Source organism: Pleurodeles waltl, chromosome 6 (genome assembly GCF_031143425.1).
Source record: "Pleurodeles waltl isolate 20211129_DDA chromosome 6, aPleWal1.hap1.20221129, whole genome shotgun sequence".
Taxonomy (NCBI): Eukaryota; Metazoa; Chordata; class Amphibia; order Caudata; family Salamandridae; genus Pleurodeles; species Pleurodeles waltl.
The window spans coordinates 252,282,036-252,302,463 of NC_090445.1; the positions used below are offsets into that span (position 1 = coordinate 252,282,036).

The window sequence follows — 20,428 nt, forward strand, 5'->3', positions numbered from 1 at the left end:
AATCCCCTTCCCTTGTTGGCTGATCGGGACGGGTTCTATGGCTCTTTTTTGTAATAGAATGGTGACTTCTAACTGAAGAGCTTCGAGGTGTCGGCTGGTTGTTTTGGGTGGAACAGATGGTGGAGGACTGGTGAATCTGAGAACGTAACCGTGTCTCACAATATTCAATACCCAGGCGTCTGTTGTGATGCGTAGCCACTCGTCCAGATGATTTGAGATACTTCCCCCTACCGGAGTGGATAACGGAGGAGGGGGAAGCGAAGATTCAGGGCTTAGACGCGGGAGTCTGTCGCGTTGCCTGAGTTTGAGGTGTTGAACAACCCCTTGTCGACCTTTGTTGTGTGGAGAAACCCCTATGATGCTGCTGCTGTTGCTGGGGGCGTGAAGACGTCCAATGTGGAGTCTGATACCTGTGGGTGAACAGTCTTCGTTGATATGGGTGGAATACCTTTCGCTGTTCTTTCGGTCGTTCCATGCCTACTGCTTTCAGGGTATCCAGCTCAGACTTCATTCTGGCCATCTCGTCATCGGCATGAGAGCCGAACAAAGTGGAGCCTGAGAAAGGTAAATTTTTTATTCTCTGCTGTGCTTCAGGTTTAAGCGATGTAAGTCGCAGCCATGCATGTCTCCTGAGCGCTATTCCGTGAGCATAGTTATGTGCGGATAGTATCGAAGAATCCGCCGCAGCACTTATAAAACTTGGTTAGAAACCATAGCTCCCTCGCCCACGACCTCCAGGAAATCTTCCCATTTGTCCTTAGGAAGATGCTCCGCAAACTGCAGTACAGAGTCCCAGAGGGCTCGATCATATCTTCCTAATAAAGCAGTGGCACTGGCTGCTTTCATGGTGATGGATGCAGTAGAGCATACTTTTCTTCCTGCAGCATCGATCTTTCTGCTCTCTTTATCTGGAGGTGAAGAGGAAGACGGTGACGTAGAATGCAATTTCTTTGCTGCCACTATAACCACCGAATCCGGTACTGGGTCCGACCTCAAGAATAGAGGATCTTGTTCTGGTGGACGGTATTTTTTAATAAGTCTGGAAGGAGCAGACTTTGTTGCAGCCGGTGTAAGAAAAATGTCCATTGCCGGTTCAATAAGACCCGGAACCAGTGGAAGCAAAGGTCTTGAAGATGTCCTGTGATGCAAGGTCTCGAAGATTACTGACGTCAATGGAGCCGGCGCCGCCAGCGGGATATTCAGTTTGGTTGCCCCTCGCACTAAGACCTCCTGGAATGTATTCACATCATCTATGGGGGACACTCTCAGGGACGGTGAGTCCGATAGGGTTGGAGAGTAGTCCCGTGTAGACGAAGAAGAATGTCTATGATGTGAATGCTGAGATCTCTGTCGTGATTCATGACGATGGTGCAGAGAGGAAGAAATACGTCTAGAAGAATGTCCAGAACGCCTTATAGATCGCGTTGGAGTCCTCGAGACTCTGAAGGAGGAGCCGGAAGAGGAGTTGTAGGTGTTACCGGTGTCTGCGGCAACGGCGACTGCCGAGGCGAGAGCTGTGGAGACGCTGGAAGCAGGATAAGTGAGGCCGAGGATTCCGATGTTGTATAAACCCTTCTAGGCCTCTTTGATTGTCGTCTCGAAGTCGACACACTCCTCGACGTCGAAGAGCGGTGATGGTGACCTCTGGACGTCGATTCCTCTCGCCGTGGAGAGCTCAACGACGACCCTCGACGTCGTTGTGGTGACGGCGAACGTCTCCGACGGCGAGTACTCTCTCTCGACGTCGATCATCCTCGCCGTGTCGACGGCGACCCAGATCCTTTCGACGTCGGGTGTCCACGTCGTCTCGACGGCGAAATGGTTGTCGACGGCGAACGATGTCTTTTCCTCGCCGGCGAACCACTCCTCGAAGGCGAACATGTTGGCGCCGTTCCCTGTTTCGACGTCGACGCCCTCGACGTCATCGGAGACCTGTGCCGTTTTTCAGCAGGTCTGGTAGGAGTTATAGAGGAAACAGATTGAGCCCTGGTAGAAGCCTGACCTTCTCCTCGCTCTGTGGTGGAATGGCCACTTTTTCTTCTGTCCTCTCTCGCCTGAAGTCGGATTTTCTCCCTATCACGAAGAGTTCTTCTGGAGAAGGTTTTACAGATGTCACACGACTCTGGTTTGTGGCTGGATGGAAGACAAATTATGCAGACCCTATGTGGATCTGTTTTAGCCTTTTTTCTGCCACAAGAAGGACATTTGTCAAAAAGTGAAGGCATTTCTAAACTAGAAAAACCTCAAAATTCTGTCAGAATTTAACAGAAACTAGTAGGAAATGATCACTCAATGTTAAAAACGTCGAGTGAAATTGAAATTCATAAAGATTTTAAATGAATTTCTGTCACAAAAAACTTTGTGAGATAGAGCTCAATGCTTCAGGGTCCCGTCAGAAGAAGCCGGAAAAAAGAACTGAGGCAACTGCCTTTTGCTGTGCATGATGGGAAACAGGAAGACTTTACTTTCTTAAAGGCACAGCTCTATTTTCATTCTGTATAATGGCAGCCTATGGGCTACACTGCCCTGCATTGTTTTATTCTCATGAGAGGTGTAAATAAAATATGAGAATGTATTTGTTAATATATTTATAGAATAAAGAGATGTTTAAACGTGAATTTACACTACAACTGTTTTTTCTTTTACCAATTTGGCCTGTGTAGCTGTTCACATAGGCTGCACAGTGTTATTCTTAAGTGTTTTTTGACAAACCTTTTTTCAAAGGGTTGGTATTTGCACTTAAGAATATACTTCACACCAGTGCTCCGGGGTCCCCGCAGGCGCGCGGAACTATTCAGTGCTTATGACTATACATGGAAATCCCCTACGAGAGAACCTAGGGTTCTAAGGAGGGTCCCTAAGGGCTGCAGCACAAATTGTGCCACCCTAAGGGACCCCTCACCAAGCATATGACAGACTGTCATTGCAGGCTGCATGTCTTGCTGCAGACAAAAATGAAAACATGGCATGGCACACAGCCTGACTGCCATGTCTCCTAAATACTGCATGCAATACATGAACACTGGAGCAAAGAATAAACTACCATATCCACATCCTCTCAACCACAGCATTCATGTCTAGCTCCCACTATAATGTTTGCATTTCACATACCTAATTCTACAGTTTTTCATCAATGGAAACAAATAAAACTGAATACCTCTGGGGAATTTCTATCCATGTCTGTTAAATCCTTTGAAAGGACAGAAAGTGCAACATCCTTCTGCAAGTGCCACAGTGTTGTAGAATAGATCTCCATGCCTTCCACTCTATAACTCTCAAGACGACGGATTTCAGCAAAAACCCTTTCAGCCTGAAAAAGGGAAAAATCCAATCCGCCAATAAATATTACATCCTTCATAGAAACCAGAATATGATCAACATAGAGACTATTAAAGAATATGCACACATTTACAAAATATAGCTACCTGAATTTTGGGCTGCCCCGCTCCCTTTTTCGTGCCGTTCTAGCTCCCACCTCCCAGCTGTCCTCTCCTCCTCCCCCTCCCTACTTAATGGCGCCCGCTGTGCGGTAGGAAAAGCAACCTCACTGACCTGGTCAGTGAACTATTCTGCCTCCGCATAGCTTCATCACTAATTGGAAGCCCGTCCTGTCTTGAACTCTGACAAGTTCGGGGCCCTCCTCCACCTGCAGGCTTCTGCCTGCGCCTCATCCCTGGTGCCCAGTGGGAGAGCTCTGCTCTTCTGCTGGGCTGCCCTCTGCCCTTTTTCTCTTTTTTTTCCTCCTTTTTCTTAGTGTGCTGTCTTTGTGCCTTTCGCTCCTGCGCTTTCCTCTTTCTTTGCCTTTCTCTTTTCTCTTTGTGTGCTGTCGCTGTGCCTTTTTCGCTTCTGTACTTCTTTTCCTCGTTTCTCACTACTCGCTTTCTCCCTGCCGCTGCTGCCCCGCCCACCTCATCTCTCACTCTCTCCCCGCCACCTGCTGACCCCCCCTTTTTTTGTGCTGCTCCCGTCTCCCAGCTGTCCTCTCCTCCCCCCTCCCTACTTCATGGTGGCCGTGCCTAAGGCAAGCCCTTCTGCGCCCGTCCGGGACCCAACCGCGACCAGTGCCAGGACCCCTGGACCTCTCACCCTCCACCACTCACGCCAGCAGCATTCATTGCTCTCAACCCAGTGCACAACAACAACAACTGTAAGCAGGCATCACCAAGCAACACCAAGGGACCCTTCACCTGTCTCTGTTACTCACGTCCACCCAGAGGACCCACAAAGCAGAACACAACCTCAGATGTATCCTGATCAACACTCGCTCCGTCCACAAGCACGCCATTGAACTCTGGAACCTCATCGACAGCACATTCCCGAACGTCATTTTCCTCACAGAAACATGGCTTAACTCCTCCTCGGCTCCATATATCGCCATCGCTGACGGCTACAAGATCATCCTCAAAGACCGCATAAACCGCCCCGGAGGAGGCATCGCCATTGTCCACAAAGAGTCCCTATGCCTCACCACTGCATCGAAGACTGCACAACCAATACGGAACTCTTCTACTTCCAGACTGGAACCAACCCTCACACCACTCCTCGGGGCACCCTGATCTACAGGCCGCCGGGCCCCGCCCCTCTTTCTGCAATACCATTGCTGACCCACCCATGCTCTTATATCCAAGGTCTACATCTACTGGGGTACCTCAACTTCCACCTGGAAAACCAAAACAACAACTCCACCACCCTGATCAAAAACCTTACCAACATCGGACTCCAGCAACTCGTCACCGCACCCATTCACTCGGCCGGTCACACACTGGACCCCATTTTCTCCGCTAGCAACCACATCTCTGTAAGCCACTCCAATGGACCGACCACCACACCGTTCACTTCACCTTCAACAAACCCACTGTAGGAAGTAGGCTATGTATATACTATTTCAAAGTGAGAGATAGTGTGCACAGAGCCCAAGGGTTCCCCTTAGAGGTTGATAGTGGCAACATTAGATAATACTAATGCTCTGTTTTGTGGTAGTGTGGTCAAGCAGTAGGCTTATCAGAGGGTGTTAAGCATTTGCTGTACACACAGAGGCAATAAATGAGAACACACACTCAAAGACTTAACTCCAGGCCAATAGGTTTTCATATCGAAAAATATTTTCTTAATTTATTTTAGAACCACAAGATTCAGAATTTAGGTAAGTACATAAACTGTAAGGTACTTCACACAGGCAGGGCACAGTGGGGCTTCTCGTGCTAGCCACTGACTGGGCTAGGATGAGGGCCGCCTGCTGGTCACTCCTGCACCGGTGGTTGGTTCCTCTCAGTCCTGGGGGCTTCCGGTGCAGTGCTTTTTCCAGGCGTCAGGATCCTTTGTTACCATGTCGTTGGAGTCGCCTGGGGGTCCTCTCTGTGGTGTTGGTTCTTCTGGACAGGAGCCGGAGGCGTCGGGTGCAGAGTGTGAAGACTCACGCTTCCGGAGTAAGGAGGGAGTCTTCTTTAAAGATGGTTTCTTTGTTGTAGTTTTGGACAGAGCCGCTGTCCTCAGGAGTTTCTTGGTCCTTTAGGTGCAGGTCAGTCCTCAGAGGTCGCTGGCCCTGCTGGATGCGTCGCTGTACAGGTTCTCTGAGTCTGGAGACAGGCCGGTAGGGCTGGGGCCAAGTCAGTTGTCGTCTCCGTCGTCTGTGCAGGGCTTTCAGGTCAGCAGTCCTCCTTGTTTCAGGAATCTGATTTCCTGGGTTCAGGGTCGCCCCTAAATACTCCATTTAGGGGTGTGTTTAGGTCTGGGGGGCAGTAGCCAATGGCTACTGCCTTGAGGGTGGCTACACCCTCTGAGCCTCTTCCCTGTGGAGAGGGGGGCACATCACTAATCCAATTGGGGGAATCCTCCAAAACAAGATGGAGGTTTTCTCAAGGCATGGGTCACCTCAGCTCAGGACACCTTAGGGGCTGTCCTGTCTGGTGGGTGACGACTCCTTGTTTTTCTCATTATCTCCTCCAGAATTGCCGCCAAAAGTGGGGGCTGTGTCCGGCACATCTCCACTAGCTAGAGTGCCCTGGGGCGCTAACATCAGGCTTGAGCCTTTGAGGCTCACCGCCAGGTGTTGCAGTTCATGTAGAGGGAGGTGAGAAGCACCTCTACCCAGTACAGGCTTTGTTCCTGGCCACAGATTGACAAAGGCACTCACCCCATGTGGCCAGAAACCCGTATGGTTGTGGCAGGCTGGCCGAAACTGGTCAACCTAACACTAGGAGTTGGACTGGTATACAGGGGGCATCTCTAAGATGCCCTCTGTGTGCATTTTTCAATAAATTCCACACTGGCATCAGTGTGGATTTATTGCGCTGAGAAGTTTGATACCAAACTTCCTAGTATTCCGTGTAGCCATTATGGAACTGTGGAGTTTGTGTTTGACAAACTCCCAGACCATATACTCTTTATGGCTACCCTGCACTTACAACATCTAAGAATTGGCGAACACTGTTGGGGTAATAGTGCTTAAGGAACTATGCCCTCAACTGTGGTATAGTGCACCATTGCCTTAGGGCTGTAAGGCCTGCTAGAGGGGTGACTTACCTATGCCACAGACAGTGGGTTGTGGGCATGGCACTCGGAGGGGAGTGCCATGTCAACTTAGTCTTTTTCTCCCCACCAGCACACACAAGCTGTGAGGCAGCGTGCATGTGGTGAGTGAGGGGTCCCCAGGGTGGCATAATACATGCTGCAGCCATTAGAGACCTTCCCTGGCCACAGGGCCGTTGGTACCAAGGCTACCATTTACAAGGGACTTATCCGGGTGCCAGGGCTGTGCCAGTTGTGGAGACAAAGGTACAGTTTAGGGAAGGAACACTGGTGCTGGGGCCTGGTTAGCAGGATCCCAGCACACTTCCAATCATAACTAGCTTATCAAAAGGCAAAAAGTTAGGGGGTAACCATGCCAACAGAAGCCTTTTCCTACACAATGTCTACGAATTGGCTTAGACACTGTAGAGGCATAGTGTCCATGCAGCTTTGCCCTCACCTGTGGTATAGTGCACCCTACTTTAGGGGTATAAGGCCTGCTAGAGGGGTGACTTACCTATGCCACAGGCAGTGGGTTGTGGGCATGGCACTGATGTGAGTGCCATGTCAACTTAGTCTTTTTCTCCCCATCAGCATACACAAGCTGTGAGGCAGTGTGCATGTGCTGAGTGAGGGGACCTCAAGGTGGCATAATACATGTTGCAGCCCTAAGAGACCTTCCCTGGCAAACAGGGCATTGGGTGCATTTACAAGGGACCTATCTGTGTGCCAGTGCTGTGCAAATTGTGGAGACAAAATATACATTTCTTGGGAAAGAACACTGGTGCTGGGGTCTGGTTAGCAGGGTCCCAGAACATTTTCATTCAAAGCTGGTATCAACAAAAGGCAAAATGTTAGGGGTAACCATACCAACAGTGGCATTTTCCTACACCTCTCCTCTAGACAGTGACAAAAAGGGAGCTGGGGTGTAGCCTGTATATCCTGATGAACCATCTGAGCTAGAGTGGAGGGAGGAGTGGTCACTTACACCTGAAAGGACTTTGCCTGCCCTCACACAATGCAGTCTCCAACCCCCTGGCGTGTGTCTGGGGCCTGGCCTGGCCAAGGAAGGATCTTGCAAACACTTGAGACTTTGCTTTGAAGTTAGCCAAATTCAAAAGCAGAAAGGGGTATAAGAAGAGGAGCTAAAACCCCAGACTTTTTAAATCTTTCCGGAATCAAGAGGAACCTCTGCTCAGGAGTAGTGCTGAAGGAGGAGTACTGTCCCTTTGCTGTGTTTCTTTGCTGGACTGCCTGCAGGTGCTCCTTCTGCCTGAAAAGAGTGCAAAGAGTGAACTTTGCTGTGTGTCCTGCTTCAGAAAGTTATCCAAGGGCTTGGAGTAGGGTTTGCCTCCTGTTGGAACTCTCAGGGATACCAAAGACTTCAGTTTCCTCGACCTGCAGTGCTGGGAACTGTGTGTTTTGTGCTGTTCAAGAGGAGAAACCACTATGATGCCCCCAATAAAGGCGCTGGCCCACATCGTGACCTGCCGACACCACACGGAGCCTGGTCTAACGGACGCCAACAACGGACGACTTCACCGAGCCGCTGCTTGCACCGCGACCTGTGGGCCTTGCACTCCGGCATCGCCTGCTCACACCACAGCCTCGGCATCCCAGATGACGACGCTCCTGCGGACACTGGCGCCGCTGCCTGAAGTGTGGCCTCTGGACACCGCTTGTGTGCTACATGAAGCACCGTCCTGTCCCACACAGCAGCCCTGGTCCACTGACGGCAGCATCATCGACTCCCGTGACGTCACCACGCATCCTGCCTGCACTGTGGCCACCATTCGTGAGGGTCACGAACTACCGGCCCGCCCCGCTGGCATGGGCCTACCAACGACAACACTTCGGCAGTGATGATGCCACTCCCTGCAAGTGACCTGGTGACACCGCATGTCACACCACCCCGCTCCACACCGCAGCCCTGGTCTCATCAACGCAGCTTGATGCGGTCACCGAGCAGCTGCCTGCACCGTGACCTGTGGGCACTGAACGTCACAACGTCCTGCTTCGCACTACAGCCCCGACGCCACCCACGTCAGCACTCCTGACTTCATCAGGCCGGAGTTCGATCTGCAAGGCGTGTGACTTCAAGAGCCCGACGAGTCCCGCACCGACTCTGGAACAGACACTGCAACGCCACTCTCCGTAGGTCACCTCGAGGATCATGACGCACTGCAATTCCAAAAGTAATGTTTGCGGGTCTTCCCGAGACCTTAGCTGGCCGATGATGCCACTGCTGGTCTGTACTGTTGGTTCTGTTGATCACAACGCCGTGATAGCCACAGGTGGAGCTAACGACTTCAAGGAACTGTATTTTTGAATGAATCTTGCAGAATTCATATTTTATAACTATGTTGGATTTTTAGATAAATATTGGCTATTTTCCTAAAACTGGAGTGGTGTCCTTTTGTAGTGTCTTCTTTTATTACTGTGTGTTATGTGCAAATGCTTCACACGTTGCTTCGGAGATAAGCCTGACTGCTCGTGCCAAGCTACCAAGGGGGTGAGCAGGGGTTATCTGAGCAGGTATCTCCCTTATCCTATCTAGAGTGAGTGTACCTACTTGTACAGGGTGCAAACCAACTGCTAACTAGAGACCCCATTTCTAACACTGGTTGTAGGGGGCCTGGAACTAGAGGGAGTAGCTGTCTTGAAGAGGAGCAATGGTGTAGTTAAAAAAAATGACTTAAGACGATGGCTCTGCACGCAGGCCCCCTCTCCTGCAGCCTTGTGGTCAGAAGAAACCGGACGCCTCCAACAACCACTACACCTGTCGCCCCAGACCCCATTTGCGGTGGGTCACTGGTGCCAACAACGTCCCTCAACTCCTAAGGCCTTGAATTGACCCCGCCCACCTACCCCTCCCCCAAAACCCCCACCTGGGTCCACCTCTGCCAGACTCCCCGATGATGCCTGCAGCCTCAACACACCGGACTCCCTGATAGCGAGGTCCCCTGGATGAGAAAACCGGACATCTATAGACACCCTGCATGCGTCACCCCTGGCACAGGAGAAGAAAATCAAAGGTGCATCTACGTCCCCGAGCACCCAAAGTCTACTACCTACCTGCATGTTGTCCCTGACTGGCTTCCTAGCTAGAGCCTTCAGTGTGTTTGTCACAAGGTCCAACTCCCATAGCAAACCACTGGGTACCTGACACCTTACTGCACACCCCTGCACCCGGCCACCCCAGTGCTGCCCTGAGTGATCTGCTGGTGTTGGTCTGATCAGTGCCCAGTACTTACCTTAACTCCCTGAGAATGGCTTCGTAATTTTGTGTCAACCCTATGCATGCTGAACATTATTTTCCTCCTTAGGATAACACTGCGAGTGTTCGAAAGTACCATCTTTCTAGCATAGTTACCCCTACATTTGTCTGATGTCAGTGTGTTTAGACTGTAGCTCACTGGGATCCTGCTACCCAGACCCCAGTGTCTGTGCTCTCTCCTCTGAATTTTGTTGCTGGTAAACCTTTTACACCCACAATTGGCATAGCGGTGCACCTAAGTATATGGTACCTAGGTACCCAGGGCACTGGTACACAGGGGGTCTCCCATGGGCTGCAGCATGTATTGTGCCACCCATGAGGGCCCAGGCAAACTGTCTGCAGGCCTGCCATTGCAGCCTGTATGAAATGGTGCATGCACCCTTTCACTTCCAATGTAAGGCTTGCATCACAGTCCCTGCACTTTGGCACTATAAGTCACCCATCTGGTAGGCCCTTCAGCCCAAAGGCAGGGTGCATGTCCCTAAGTGTGAGGGTAGCCCTGCATAAGCAGAGTACCCCTACAAACCCCAGACTCCATTCTCTGGAGTTTTTAAGTGTGGGGAAGCCATCTTAAGGTATGTAATGAACACTGGTCAACATCAGTGGTCCAACTACATAATGGCTTTTCCAAACCTAGGCATGTTAGGTATCAAACAGGTTGGAATCATGCTACTACACAGATTCCAGTGTTAGCTGCATAATTCCATGTACTCTGGGGGTTTCTTAGAGGATCCCGCAGTTCTGACTGTGCAGCCTTCAAGGGCCTGGCAGCCAGCCTGTGCTGCTGCAGACTCCAGACACTGTTCTGTCCTCATGCTGGTGAACCTAACCCAAGCAGGGAAGTCGGAACTAAGGATTTCCTGCAAGGGAGAGGTGTGACCACAGCCGCTTTAAAATAAGCGTCTCTGGGATGGGGTAGGGGTGGCCTCTGAGCGCAAGTAGAATGCTTTGAAGGGCACATTTGGTGCCCTCCTTGCATAATCTGGTTTGCACCAGTTCAGGAACCTTCAGTTCCCACTCTGATGCATAACCATACAAAGTTCTTCTAGGTGGCCACTAGATTCTGCCATCTTGAAAATAAGATGTGCAGAGGCCCCTGGGAGTATCTGACTGGTTAGGCCAGGTAAATGACGTCCCTGACATCCCCTGATAGGTGGATCACTTCAAGGAGTTACCAACCCCCCTTTTAGAATTACTTAAGGGGTACTCAGATTGGTCAAGCAAGACTCTTCAAGGAACTCTCTGCAAGATATCTGCTACTGGCCTCCAGAACCACTGCTGTCCTGCTTTTGGAACTGAAACAAGATAGTATCCAGTTGGGAAGGCTCCCACTGCAACATCTTTCCTCCAGCTCCTGCAAGATTTCAGCAACATCCGTGGCTGTGCATCTTCCAGGGTCACAAGGACTCTGCCTGCATCCAAGACGCAAGAAGGAATCTCCCTTCTAGTGAAGGACTCACTCCCCTTCAACCGCAGATAACAACGACGTCTGGTAGAGCCCACTGTCCCACGTACAACATAAAGGCTCCAATCACAGGTGGTGGTCCTCTCCGGGTCCAACTTGTCTTCTGACCAACTTGGGAGACGTTGGACCCTTGCTGCAGCCACTGGAATGGAACCCCGGGCACAGAGACTGTTGCTCTTGCCAAGGCTTGATGGCTCTTCCTCCAAGATCTTTGAGCTCCTAGAAGCCCCAGCCTCCAGCACCCTGCAACTCCGGATTCAGCTTCCACTCTGCAGTTCCTGCAACGTAGGACTCCCATTTTGTTGTGCAGCTGAGGCCTTCTTGCGACTCCCTTTGCAGGCTGTCAGTGGGGCACGTGTGGGGGCTCCTCCAACTCCGGCTGGCTTTCCTTCCTGCCCAGATTCTCCACAATCTGCAAACTTTTTTGCAACCCCAATTTGCATTTGCCAAGGCTTGCTGGGGGTCCTTGCTGGCCACTGACCCTTCTACAAACCAGCGGCCGATGTGGGACAGCTCAAGGGCGACTCCAAGGATCGACTGCATCTCCCTGGACTCCGCAACTGGACTTCTTCTTTCACCTTCCTGTAGACACTTCACCTACCTGCACCACCTGGTCATCTCTGAGTGGTCTGGACACTATCCCTTTCTATTTCTGTTTCTTCTCATCTGGACTCCACCTTCTGGTTCCACCTGCCTGGTCTGCGGGTTGCGACAGCGGCTCGACAACAGAGACTTCAATTGACTCCAACAAGGTTTTCCGATGCAACTTCACCCCTATGCACCTGGGCTCCCTGATGCAGGTACTCCAACATAAGGGAGCATCTGACTGACTAGGCCAGGGTGATGACGTCCTTGATGCTCGCTGATAGGTGGGTCACTTCTGGGTGTCACCAGGAGGGGGCACTCTCCAACCTTCTTTGTGACAACTGGTTTCCTCGGGGTCCACTGGGAAGGGTCATGAATCTAAAAAACAACCTAAGAGCATCAGTCCTGTGTTAACCTATTGGACACCCAACTCAATTACAGAGCTGCACCTGGACGCCTGTGGGTTTTTTAGTACTTACCTCTGGTGATTTCCTACTCCATCAGCCCCTTCGGATCCTAACACACCTACTTTGGTTGGGAACCTCCATTCTTATATACCACTTTCTTAGTATATGGTTTGCCCCCCTTCCGCCCCATAGGGTTCCATGTACTTTAATGCTTTTTCCGACTGTTACTGAGTGTATATTTTTGTGTTTTGATATATCCAGGTGGCGATATACCAACGGTAGTTTAGCTATAGTGTTGTAATAAAGAAACCTTTATTTTTGCAACACCTGGAGTGGTTCTTTCTTGTGACTGGTTACTGACTGACTTACACTCCTCCTAGATAAGCTTTAGCTGCTCACCACAGCTACCCTTAGAGAGCTTTTGCTATCTGGACACCTAAACATTATTTCTAAGGGTAGCTTGGACTCAGTATAGGGTGCCACACCATAAGTGTACACCATAAACTAAGCCGGCCTCCTACACAGTCCTCATTCGTTCATCCAGAAGGAAAACTGTTACAGCCAGGACAGAAATGTAGTGGTGAAGGGAGTGCCACAATAGTCACTGCAATAAATAAAAAGAAGGTACTTATCAGTAAAAGCAAGATTCCATCACCAACATCATCTAGAGCTGTGCATACATTGCACCTCTTTGATGTTGGATTGGCAAGTTTTGCTAAAAATAGTGTATCCATATTTTTTAATATGTAAAAAATGCCCTGTTGACTAAGTAACACCACCCTTAACCACACATATACAACTATTACCTTCTTTGAGACAGTTAGGTAGTCATATGTGACTATCACAGATACCAAATGTTGAAGAAGAACAAGTTACTTACCGTCGGTAACGACTTTTCTGGTGGATACATTAGCTACCTGTGGATTCCTCACCTATTGAATACTCCCATTGCGCCAGCATTGGACGGAAATCTTCTTCCTAGCTTCTGCACGTCGACGAGGACTTCACAATTGCCCACCGTGAGGAATCCACAGATAGCTAATGTATCCACCAGAAAAGTCATTACCGAAGGTAAGTAACTCGTTCTTCTGATGGATACAACTACCTGTGGATTCCTCACCTATTGAATAGAGTCCCAAAGCAGTACCGCACTCGGTGGTGGGTGCCTGAATGGTCAAACCAAGAAATCCTGCAGCACTGACCGTGCAAAATGGCCATCCCTCCTAACCTCAGAGTCCAAGCAGTAATGCTTCGCAAAAGTGTGGAGGGATGACCAAGTTGCGGCCTTGCAGATGTCGACCACAGGAACACCCCTAGCCAAGGCCGAAGAGGCCGACTTAGCTCTGGTGGAATGAGCTCTTATACCATCAGGGGGTTCTTTCTTTGCTAAAGAGTAACACATTTTAATGCAAAGAATGACCCACCTGGAGAGTGTTCTCTTGTGAACTGCCTTTCCCCTCCTCTTTCCCACGTACTCGAAGAAGAGCTGACACTCCAGCCTGAAATCCTTTGTTCTGTCCATATAAAAGCTTAGCGCTCTCCTCGGGTCTAAGCGGTGTAGTCTCTTATCTTCTTTTGAAGGATGAGGCGGAGGATAAAACGAGGGAAGAGTAATCGTTTGGGACATATAAAAGGGTGAAACAACCTTCGGTAGGAAAGCAGCCTTGGTCCTCAACACCACCTTATCCCCATAAAAAGATGTGTAAGGGGGTTTTATAGATAGAGCCTGCAGCTCACTCACTCTTCTTGTGGAAGTAATTGCAACAAGGAAAACAGTCCTTAGGACCAATAACCTTAAGGGGCAAGAATGCATAGGCTCAAACGGGGAACCCATAAGAAAAGTCAGAAAGTGAGCACGTAAGGGATCAATTTGCCTCTCTCCACACAAAATCACAAATTTAGCCCACCTATTAGCGTAGATAGATTTAGTGGAGTGTCGCCTGGCTGATAAGATAACATCCACTATATCAGACGGGAGAGAAAAGGAACTCAGGTTGCCCCGTTCAATCTCCAGGCATGAAGGTGCAGGCTCTGGAGGTGGGGGTGTAAAACCTGCCCCTGCGATTGAGAGAGGAGGTCTACCCTGAGAGGGAGACGGAGCGGGGGGCACAGAGAGAGTTGGAGAAGGTCCGTGTCCCATACCCTCCTTGGCCAATCCGGAGCTATTAAGATGACTTGGGCCCGGTCTTGGCGTATTTTCCTCAAAACTCGAGGAATCAAAGGTATGGGGGGGAAACGCGTAAAGCAACTGGTCACACCAGGTCATCTGAAACGCGTCCCCCAATGCTCCTTGTCCCAGATACTGGAGGCTGCAGAATAACGGGCAGTGCCAGTTCTCCCGAGTGGCAAACAGATCTATCCGAGGAAACCCCCACATCTGGAAGATTAGACTGACCTGATCCGGATGGAGATGCCACTCGTGATCGGCCGAGAAATGGCGAATGAGACTGTCCGCACGTACGTTCAAGACTCCAGCCAGATGATTTGCTACCAAGCAAATCTGATGGTCCTTTGCCCAGGACCAAAGCCGTAGAGCTTCTCTGCAGAGAAGGTACGACCCTACTCCTCCCTGCTTGTTTATATACCACATCGCCGTAGTATTGTCCGTCAGGACCTGAACCGACTGACCGCAAAGAGATGGAAGGAAGGCCTTGAGAGCCAGACGTACATCCCGCAACTCCAACAGATTTATATGAAACATCTGTTCTACTGGAGACCAAAGACCTTTGATCTCCAGGTCCCCCAGATGAGCTCCCCACCCTAGAGTGGACGCATCCATTATTACTGTGGCCACCGGCGGAGTTTGCGAGAACGGCCTTCCTCGGGAAAGATTGCCGTTCGCAATCCACCATTTTAAATCCGTGGCAGCATCTCTGGAGATCTTCACTGAACCCTTGAGATCGCCTTTGTGTTGAGACCACTGCTTCCGGAGGCACCACTGAAGAGCCCTCATGTGCCAGCGAGCGTGAGTGACCAGCAGAATGCAAGAAGCAAACAGACTGAGCAGGCGTAGGACCTTGAGGACCGGAACGACCACTCCACTTTGAAACATTGGCACCAACGCCTGAATGTCCTGAATCCGCGGACGCGGAGAAAAGGCGCGACTCAATGTTGTATCCAGTACTGCCCCTATGAACAGGAGGCGCCGAGAGGGCTCTAGGTGAGATTTGGGTACATTCACTGAAAAACCCAGGTCGAACAACAACTGGGTTGTCGACTGAAGGTGATGCAACGTGAGCTCCGGAGACTTGGCTTTGATTAACCAGTCGTCCAGGTAAGGGAATACTGCTATCCCCTTCCTTCTGAGCACTGCTGCAACCACTGCCATCACCTTTGTGAAGACTCAAGGTGCTGAAGTATGACCAAACGGGAGGACCGCAAACTGATAGTGCTGCGACCCCACCACAAACCGGAGATACTTCCTGTGCGATTTGAGTATCGGAATATGAAAGTAAGCATCCTGCAAGTCGACAGACACCATCCAATCTCCATCGTTCAGCGCCAAAAGCACCTGAGCTAGGGTCAGCATCTTGAACTTTTCCTGTTTGAGGAACCAATTCAAGATCCTCAGGTCCAGGATTGGCCTCAACCGACCATCCTTGTTGGGGATCAGGAAGCATCTTGAGTAACAACCCTGACCCCTTTCCTGCTCTGGAACCAACTCCACCGCACCATTTGAAAGGAGGACTTGAACCTCCTGTTGTAGCAACAGGAGATGATCTTCTGTACAGTAGGAAGGGCGGGCAGGATGGGGGGTGGAAACTCCCAAAAGGGTAGGGCATAGCCTTTCCTCACAATGCTGGTAACCCAGGAGTCTGATGTTATGACTCCGACTTGTGGAGAAAATTCAATAACCTCCCCCCTACAGGAGTGGAGTGAGAAGGAATTGGCTGAAGTCTAAGGCTGCTTCCCATGCTGCACCCCTCCAGAGGAAGAGGCAGAGTGCTGCTGAGTGGCTCCTCTGGTCCGGACCCTACCCCTCCCTCTGTAAGATCTATAGGAGAGAGCAGAGGTGGGTTGATGCTGGAATTTTCCTCGAAAGGAGGAGGAGGAACCACGACCAAATCCTCGAAACCTCCTAAAAAATCTGGAGGAAGCAAAAGAAGAGGCTTGCAAGCCTAAAGACTTGGCAGTGGCCCTACTCTCCTTGAACCTCTCTAGAGCTGAATCAGCCTTGGAGCCGAAAAGCTTATCGCCATCGAAAGGAAGGTCCAAAAGGGTTGATTGTACATCAGAAGAAAATCCAGAGCTACGAAGCCAGGCTTGCCTACTTGTAGCCACAGCAGTACCCATAGCCCTAGCAACAGAGTTGGTCGTATCTAACCCAGATTGAATAACCTGGGTTGCTGCTGCTTCAGCATCAGAAACCAGGCTCATTAATTCTTGGGGCACCTCAGTATGAGTCGACTTAATCTCGTCCATCAGGGCGTAAATGTATCTCCCTAAAATACACGCAGCATTGGTGGATTTCAAAGCCATGCTACATGACGAGAAAGCCTTCTTCGACTATATGTAAAAAAAAAATTAGAGTCTCTATCTGAGGGCACAGCTGGAAAGGATCCTGGAGCAGATCGGGCTGAACAAGAAGCCTGAACCACTAGGCTTTCAGGAGTTGGGTGCCTGGTAAGGAAGCCTGGGTCAGCAGGTGCAACTCGATATCTCCGAGCCACAGATCTATTCACCGCCGAAGAGGACACCGGCTTCTTCCAGATTTCCATGTTGGGATCCAACAGGGCCTCATTAAAAGGCAGAAGTGGCTCTGCAGCTGTTGAGGCAGGGTGCAACTCTTCTGTTAAGATGTTTGGCTTGGGCTCAGACACCGGCAAAGGGAGGTCCAAAAAGTCAGCCGCCTTTCTGATGACCGAATGAAATGTTGCCGCCTCCTCCGTGTACTCCCCAGGTGACGACAAGTCCCACTCTGGAGAGGTGTCCAGACCACTAGCCGTGTCCAAGCCATGGAGATCTTCACGAGAGTCCTCAATCTCCCCTTCCTCCAAAGTCTGCCTCCCATATTCTTGTTCTTCAAGGAGGCGAAGAGCAAGCCTCCTCGAATGCAGTCTCTCCTCTATCCTCAGCGTCAACATGGCGTCAGCAGATGTCGAAGCTTGACGTCGCTCCTCGGATCCATCCGACGCCGGATCTAACGGCGCTATGAATTTCTTCGGAGCCGAACGAGGAGTAGGACGGACAGAAGACTGTTCCGGGGCCGGTGCAGGTCTACTCGGCGTCGCTGGCTGAGACGCTGACGCCACAGGCGCAGACACCGGCGCCAAGCCCACATTTCCCAAGGGAAAAAAGGGCATAAAGGGTGCCGGTCGTAGCGGAGCTGGAGCACCCATGTTGAAGGCCAAAGGGCCTGAAGGACCAGCCGGTCCACCACCTGGAGCCATCTGTTGAAAGATGGAGAACATCGCATTCAAGAATGCGGAACTATCGGCTCCAGGGGCCGGGAAAGCCGGGTACTGAGGTGCCTGGGCTAAAGGCGACATCGGCGCCGGTCCCGACGTCTGCAAAGTTGGAGAAAAGTCTTGACGCCGTGGAACCTCGAACACCGAAGGAGGATTAACAGGCGACATCAGTGAAGTCGGAGATGCCAACGGCGTCGGCGGCTGGGGAGAGACGGTGGGACTAACTTCCCAAGTCTTCTGACGTCGAGTCGAAGGTGACCTCGATCGCGACCTCTACCTACTCGACCGACGTCGAGATTCTCGACGACGCCGGGAGTCCCGATGACGCTGATGCGACTTCGGTGGAGATGACTTGCGGTGATGTCTTTTCTCCTTTTTCTTTGACTTCGCCAAAAAAGCTTGGCCTCACGTTCTTTTAAGGCCTTTGGATTCATACGTTGACAAAAATCGCACTTGTCAACGTCGTGGTCGGAACTAAGACACCACAAACAGTCAGAATGTGGGTCCGTAACCGACATTTTGCAACTGCACTCGTTGCAGGGCTTTAATCCTGACTTTCTTTGCGACATTGTAATGCCTCAAAGCAAAAATAACTAACTACGTCGAGTAGCAACAGTAGCTCCCTCGAAGATAACCGTTGTTCGAATGGCACGGAAAAAAGGGAACTGACGTCGGCGAGGACCTCTTATTGGCTGTATGACATCAGACGGCGTCGCGTGGGCAATTGTGACGTCCTCGTCGACGTGCAGAAGCTAGGAAGAAGAGTTCCGTCGTGAGGAATCCACAGGTAGTTGTATCCATCAGAACTTTATTTACAGGTTGGGTTACAATTCTCTCTATATAAAGTTCTGGAATGGATTGGGAAGAAGTAAATACCTGCGTAGCAGAACAAGAGGTTGTATAGACCTGAAAACATTTGAAATTGCACTGTCAACTTGTGCCCATCCAAGCATCACTGTTCATTACCATGGGCAATAGGAGATTTTAATCGGTCTAAATACTTTGCAGATCACAGAAAATTAAGTTTTCTAAGACGGTGGTTTATGTAGCTTTACAATTGAGCACTTTGTAAAATGTCTGTCAGGTAACTGCTAAAACTAGCTTTTGCATAGGCAACCGTCGTGTAATTTACATGTCAGCTACCTAATATAGATTTATTCACCACATCCCTTTTATGGTGGTTTTATTATCCATGACCTAGTATGGATTTACTCCAAAGACATTTGTCTTTCCACATAAACTAGGGTTTGTGGCTTACATTTTGGTTTAAGAATTTTGCAGAAAACTTAAGATACATTTTGCAGAAGTTGAATATGGACAATATAATGGCATGCCAGATGATTTCCCTCGCAACCAACCCCTGGATGAAATGTCATTGGCTGTTGTAGCTTCATTAACCCCTTGTTCTGGGATTCCAGCATGTGGAAGGGAATATTCTACCTTAATGACCATCGGTGAGGATCCTATGATGCAGTAGAGTACAATGCTAAATGACTAGCGCAATTAGGTTACAAAAGGATGCAAATTTTGGCTTGATAGTCTAGACAAGCTTAGTTAACTTCTCAAGACTGATTTGATGGTTCCAGCAAAATAGTAAAGCTTGCTTCTCTATGTCCAAAGGCAAAGGACTGTGCATTTCTTTGATGTTCTTTTGCTTTATCATCAATTTAGAGCTTACTGTACAATTATTTACATAGAATGCAGAAATCAGTACTCTGGATACTTACCTGCATATACTCTGACATTTCAAAGTAGGCTCTCCCAACTTGGCACAACACCCAACCAGTATTATAGTGATGAGAAGGCAAATGGCTCAAAATACTGATTGCTTCCTTGCAGTTGTATGAACACAAAGCTAAATATCCTTTCCCCATGTCACGAAGTAGACTCATCAAACCATCTGGGGAAATAAAGGACCCAAATAGCAATCATATTATTATCAGAAAAAACTGTGCCAAAACTACAAAATATAAAACGTGCTCTCAAATGACATGAATTGTAATGATTAGTCAAAGGATTCTATAAGTTGGTATTTCTCACACCGATGCTCTTGACTCCAAATTCCCCTACTAAATCAAACCTTTCGACCTGAAACACTCTTTGACAAGAATTAGGATTATGATAGCTAGGCAAAATCTACTACTTTGGAGGTAACACACACAGACCACAGAATTGTGTGCAAGCAACTGGAGAGGAACAAACAGATCGAAAAGTGCTATTAGAAATGAGGGACCAAAAAAACAAGTGTAAACATAAAAGGGATGTATATTAGGCGGTTGATTGGCTTAGGTAAGTAGGTCAACTTCACATGACTATGTGGGTTCAGCATGAAATGGTTGTCCCTTAGTGCAGCCGAATACTGTAGGAAAGTGCCCTTTTTGTCATGGTCACCCCCTCTTTTTGCCCCTGGTACTGATGTTTTTTGACCGATGTGCACTGTGGACCCTGCTAACCAAGCCCTAGCGCTAGTGCTCTTTCACTAAAAACATGGTAAAATGGACTAATTGTGTGACAATTGGCACACACCTTAGCATCCCTGTAGGTCCCTAGTAGATGGTCCCCCTGGTACCTAGGGGCATGGGCACTAAAGTGGACCTAAGGGACCCTCATACAAATTGCATCTAGATTGCCATCACAAACTTGGTGACATGGTACAAACCATGTGTAAAAACATGGCACACTCATCGTGTGCCATCCCAAAGTCACTGCATATGATATATTTAAATCAAACCTACAGCAGGCCTTATAGCCCTAAAGTGGGGAGTACTGTATTACATGT

The 20,428-nt window shown here is 49.6% G+C and overlaps 1 protein-coding gene across 3 annotated transcripts in view; it reads right to left on the bottom strand.

The window, feature by feature from the left end:
• CDC27 (cell division cycle 27) overlaps positions 1-20,428 on the bottom strand; it is a 623,340-nt gene that overhangs the window by 291,923 nt on the left and 310,989 nt on the right. For all 3 annotated transcript variants that reach the window (XM_069238052.1, XM_069238050.1, XM_069238051.1), the window contains exons 12-13: positions 19,377-19,549; positions 3,158-3,310 (exon numbers count right to left, since the gene is read on the bottom strand). In XM_069238052.1, the coding sequence (XP_069094153.1) occupies positions 3,158-3,310; positions 19,377-19,549 (326 nt within the window). The remainder of the gene's footprint in view (positions 1-3,157; positions 3,311-19,376; positions 19,550-20,428) is intronic.